The 5,415-nt window shown below is 55.8% G+C and overlaps 1 protein-coding gene across 1 annotated transcript; it reads left to right on the forward strand.

Annotated features, from left to right (window-relative positions):
* Positions 1-867: 867 nt before the first annotated feature.
* LOC104675917 (nuclear pore membrane glycoprotein 210-like) lies at positions 868-4,952 on the forward strand. The gene is made up of 3 exons (XM_030937300.1): positions 868-942; positions 3,670-3,750; positions 4,551-4,952. Exons 1-3 carry the CDS (start codon positions 868-870, stop codon positions 4,950-4,952), a joined length of 558 nt encoding a protein of 185 aa, XP_030793160.1.
* The last annotated feature ends 463 nt before the right edge of the window (positions 4,953-5,415 follow it).

Raw genomic sequence — 5,415 nt, forward strand, 5'->3', positions numbered from 1 at the left:
ACCACTGCAAAAAAGGACAAGGAATAGATCTTGTTTTATCTTTCACATCAATAGGGAAATTTTACTACTCCAAATATCTGAGGTGACTGAAGCTGGGCTTCCAGAGGGCTGTGGTTGTGATCCCGAGTGGATAGAAAGGCTGGTGATTAAAAGGGCCTACTAGGCTCCTTAAGAAGCTATTATGCTCTACCCAGTGACCACACACTGAGAACTGCTGATCCAAAGGGAGGGTTCCAGCTGCATGAAAGGTCCTTGTTTTCACTTCTCAGGAAGTGGAGCACAGTCACAAACAGCAGAATACGCCCTAAAGAACCAGAGAGCCTCGGCCGTGGCTGGGAGGCAGCCCCCAGAACCCTGGGGCCCACGCATGGGTCACTGCTCACAGAGGGGTGATGTCCACACCCTGACTTTTCCTCTCATGAAACATGTAAGTCATACTCGATGCCGTGGGTTCAGGGCACAGCAGTTCCTTCTCTCCTCTATCTCAAACGGTCCTTCCCCCGCTCGGGCTGACTCTGAGGAAGGCAACAGTGCTTATCGGGGTCATGATGGAGGTGAGAGCTGAGAGGCCACATCATGCTCCAGCCCCAGCGTGGGCCACTGCATGGCAGCCCCGGCTCCTGGCACACTGCCTCTGTCCCAGCACGTGGTGACTGTGTAGAGGTGGAAGCCATCAGCACTGGGGCCCTGGTTCCATCTGGGAGAGACACAGGCTGGCTGGCACAGTAGGCAGTGATGCACTGCTGTTTCCTCCCCACTCAGGTCACCTCTGAGGGCAGCCCCCAGCCTCAGTCCAACATCCTTTTCTCCATCAGCAACGAGAACATTGCGCTGGTGAGCACTGCCAGGCTGGTATGAGGCCTCACCATGGGGAAGGGCACTGTGTCTGGGCTTGTGCAGGTGGTGGATGCAGACACTGGCAAGGTGGTCATCATCTCTCAGGTAACAGACGTGCTCTTGGAGACTGGCACTATCCGAACTCCCCAGGACAGCCAGCTCTGGTGATAGGCCACTGCTTCCCAGAGCAGCTATGCCTGAGACAAAGGCCTCTTTACTGTGTTTGGGTTCTACCTCTGAGGACCACCTCTCTCCAAGGGTGCTGCTTCTGCCCCCTGGGTCTGCAGTCCCTCCCAGGGCCCCCTGTGCAGGACAGCCCTGCTGACATGGGAGCACCCAGACCCCCAGAGGTTGCTCTTCTCCAGGCTGAGTCTCCCAGTCTTTCCAGCTGCTCCTTACAGGACAAGGTTGTCAGCAACCCCCGGCCCCAAAGGGCCCTCCCACTGGTAGGGCAATCGTGGTGAGGGCAGGTGCTGCTCTAAGCACTCTGCCTTCATGTCCTTCAGTCCTCTCGGTACCCTGTGCATTTTCCTGCTGTCCCCCTTTGATGATGAGGAGACTGAGGGACTAGCTAAAGGCCCACAGCCACCATGTGCCAGTTCTGGGATTGGGCCCAGGGCCGCCCAGCATCAGAGCTCTCGGGCCTTTTTTTGGTCACTCGAATCTGGGCTTGAGCATGTGCTGATAGTAGAGAAGGGATGCTGTGGGCTGAGCATGTGCTGATAGTAGAGAAGGGATGCTGTGGGCTGAGCATGCCTTCTGGGTGCATTGTATGTCTCCAGAATAGTGCAGGTGTATGTGTGGTGAATTAAAAAATTGCACTTCAGCCCTAGAGTTGTATTTCCAGGTGGGAGAAAAACCTGGGTCATCTGCTAGCATCTTCTACACCAGCCGACGTTAAGTCATCCTCCCAGTCTCTGTGCAGGGTGGAGGACTTTCCGAATTGCTTTTCTGGGCTGGCAGTGAAGGTAGGAGGCCAAGTTAGGACAGTCTTCTCCCCGGAGGGTCTCCCTGCCCCACTTTGGTGGGATTGACTCAAGCAGATGAAAGTCGGTGTCTGGAGAGTCTGACAACTTCCCTGCTTTGTGAGGGGTGGGTCTCCTTTGGTCCTCTGGAGAGGAGGTGAGAAACCATTTCCACCTTCTGACCAAGGCTCAGGGCTAAAATTGGGGCCTTTGCATTCTTCGTGACCTCCTTCGCCAGCAGTGACTTACAGAAGCATCTCAGGGAAGGTTGCTTTGGGGTTCCGCTCACGGCTGGGCCAGAAACTTGGTCTGTAACAAGAGCCTTCTGTGATGTTTAATGCAACTGTGGACAGAAACCTGTTTCAGAATCAGTCATCCCATTCTTCATGAGAACTAGGTCCCCTGGAAGCAGTCCGTGCAGTCCTGAGTGTAGAGCATGTAAACACAGCGCCCCAGGAGCTGGAGAGTGAACTGCCCTAGAGGGGGTGCAGGGAAGTCCTTGTTTTCAGAGGCTGACTTTGATCCGCCATTGAGTTCAGTGACTTACTCCTTTTCCCAGCATTTTCCGTGCCTGTCCAAGTATCCCCGTTAAGCCACAAAGTCTGAATCGCAGAGGTGGATGCCCAGATCCAATGTGTGTCGATTTCCAAGACAAAGTCTTGGGGATGTTAAAAACTACCCTGAGAACGTGGCAGGGTTCAGATTGGCTTCCCAGAGTGTCACATGCAGGACTGTGACTTACAGACAGGAGGCCTGGGTTTTTGTTGTTGTTGTTGTTTATTTGTTTTGTTTTGTTTTGTTTCTTTAAAAAGGATTGCAGCCTCAGGAACTGGTTCATTTTCCAGTAGCTAAAAGGGTAGCTGGCTGGAAATTCAGCCAGAGGGGCACAGACCACTGAGTATCCCTCCTCTTTGTTGTCTGACTTTGCTGGCATTCTCCCCTCTGGGTCCCCCATCTGGTGGGTTGGGGAGGTGCTGGTGAAAGGCCCTGGTGGCCCTTGGCAGGTGGAGGGGCTGCATCACCAGCCCCATCTGAAAGGCATCTTCTTGAGCCCAGGCAGGCAAGGGCTTCGCCTGCAGCCCCCGTGTCCTTGCTTGGAATGTGATTCTGGTCAGATGCTTCCAGTTCCATCTGTCCAATCCAGGTCACACGAGCAGCACCCCAAGGCCACAGGGAGGGCCAAGACTAGCAGGAGGAGACTGAGCAGAAGGATAAGTGAAAGGAGGGGAATGGGTGCTTATCAAGCACCTGCTATGTGTCAGGCATTAGCCCAGGTCATGAGGCACAGAATGTGGGCTCAGCATGAGTACATGGCAAAGAGTCTAAGAGGTTTAATCACGTCAGTTCCACATTAGTCAGCAGCACTAGAAAGAAGCCAGGAGAGTTAGATTAATAGGAGTATGGAGTTGAGAATGAAGGAGGTTATAAGGTCTGCTCTAATCAGATTCCACTGGACTCCTGCATTTGTCCCTGTACTCTGTTTAGTCAGATACAGGCAAGCTGGATTTGGGTTTGGGAGGGTCTGGAGACCTGTCGCTTGAGGGCAGCCTGGCCTAGAGAAGAGCAGACCCCAGTCCCTGGCCCCAAGTCTGAAGTGCTGACCTGGAGCAGCTGGATGAGACAGGGTGGCAGCCTCAGAGCACTGGGCTGGGACCTGCGGGGCCGTGGGAGAGGCAGTGGCTGGCTCATGCAGGGTGAGCCACCCACTAAACCAGGCCTCTCTTGGCAGAGGAGCACGGTGCTGGGCATCCTGAGGGGCCTTCTCACCACAGCCTCTGATCTGCAGCCTCCTTCCCTTGAGGGGTCGCATTCCTGGCCAGCACAGCGTCCCGGCACCCCGCGCCTGAGTGCCACGCTCTTTCCCCAGGACCTCGTTCAGGTGAAGGTGCTGCTGCTTGAGGCCATGAGGATCTGCGCCCCCTTCACGCGGATGAGGACGAGCACTCAGGTGAGGGGACCTCCTGGGCTCTGAATCCGGGTTGCCAAAGAGCCACTGCTGGAACTCTGTCCTTGAGCTACAGCACTTCTCCACCTCCTCCGTCTGCCCAGCCTGGGTATCTAGGGGCACAGTGGCAGCTTCCCGCCCACCCCTACCCAGAGAGACCCCCTCCTGCAGCCACTGAAGAAGGCCTGCTTCCTGCTAGCCTGTCACCTTCCCACACCTCAGATAGCACCAGGCGCCTAACAGGAGCGTGGTGACCGTAGCACTTACTCCACTTCATGCTGTCTTGGACATTAATCCGTTTGGTGTTCATAGCAGCCCTGGGAGGCTGGTGTCAGAACCATCTCCATATCGCAGATGAACAAATGAACACACAGAAAGCTTAAGATTCATGCCAGGGCCACATAGCTAGGAAGTGGCAGCACTAGCAGTAGACTGGGCAGCTCGGCGCAGCACCTGCTGTGGCCTTTTGCCGTCTCACCTCCACTTGTGCCCTCAGCAGACTCTCAGCAAATAGAGACTGATGGAGCCAGGGACCCCACCCTTGTGTTCCCTGTGAGCAGGGACCCCAGCTAGATTAGGAGAGAGGGGCCCGGAGAAACCAGCACTGTGGGGCAGGGCAAGCTGTGCTGCTGGGGAACACACAGCCTCCTAGACCTCCAGGGACTCCTTCCACAAATGGGTCTCTTGGCCATGGGGGGGCACAGCCCACTGCAAGGGAGGGACAGCATGGGAAAAACAGTCCCGCCTCTGGTTTGACTGGTATTTCATCAAAATTCCCAAACGTGTGCCGTGTCCTTCTCTAGTTGGGGAAGAACTGGGTACATCTCCTACTGCTTGAAGGAGGCAGCACAGCTTCTGGGGGCATTCCTAGTGCTGGGACCCCGCTGGTCACCAGGCCTGACTTCTCCCCACCGATGCCCATCTATATCACCCGGATCACCAACCACCAGAACCCTTTCTCCTTTGGCAATGCCATGCCAGGCCTGACCTTCCACTGGTCTGTCACCAAGTGGGGCATCCTGGACCTCCAAGGGCAGCACCACAAGGTAGGCAACCACCCACCGAGAGCTCACCTCCCACCCCTGTCCCAGGCCAGCACCCTGAGAGACAGGGACTTCCCACAGGAAGTCCCCACCCTCACACCCAGAGAGGCCCTTTCTGTCCTCTCCCAAGTCTCAATGGGACTCCCTTCAACTAAAGGCTAACCACACAGACAGGGTGGATAGGTTCCTCTCCTAACAGAAGTGGCCATGTTGGGAAGTCACAAAAGTCCTAGGAGGTCAGAATCTGCAGCTTCTGACCGTTTTCTGAGATGATGTCTGGCAGCCCTCAGTTTCCCCTGGTTTATCCCAGAGGCCAAACTCCCCTTCCCTTAGCACAGCGAGGGGCCCTGGCTCCTCCTGAGATGTCAGAACTGGAAGGTGCCAGGGAGAACCTACTAAGTCCCTCTTTGTGTTAAGCAACGCCAGAAACGGGAAGGGACTTGCCCAGGGTTGCCCAGCAAACCAGTGGGGAAATGGGACTGGACACCAGCCCCTGTAACTCCAGGTTCAAGCCCAGGTGGACCTTGGGCACACAGGACCCAAGCGGAGGATGGGTTGAAAGGTCGCTTCCTGCCCGCTTCAGGGACAGTGGGGATGGAGGCTAGGGTAGAGGCCCAGGCCTGGG

Source organism: Rhinopithecus roxellana, chromosome 1 (assembly GCF_007565055.1).
Source record: "Rhinopithecus roxellana isolate Shanxi Qingling chromosome 1, ASM756505v1, whole genome shotgun sequence".
In the NCBI taxonomy this organism is placed as follows: domain Eukaryota; kingdom Metazoa; phylum Chordata; class Mammalia; order Primates; family Cercopithecidae; genus Rhinopithecus; species Rhinopithecus roxellana.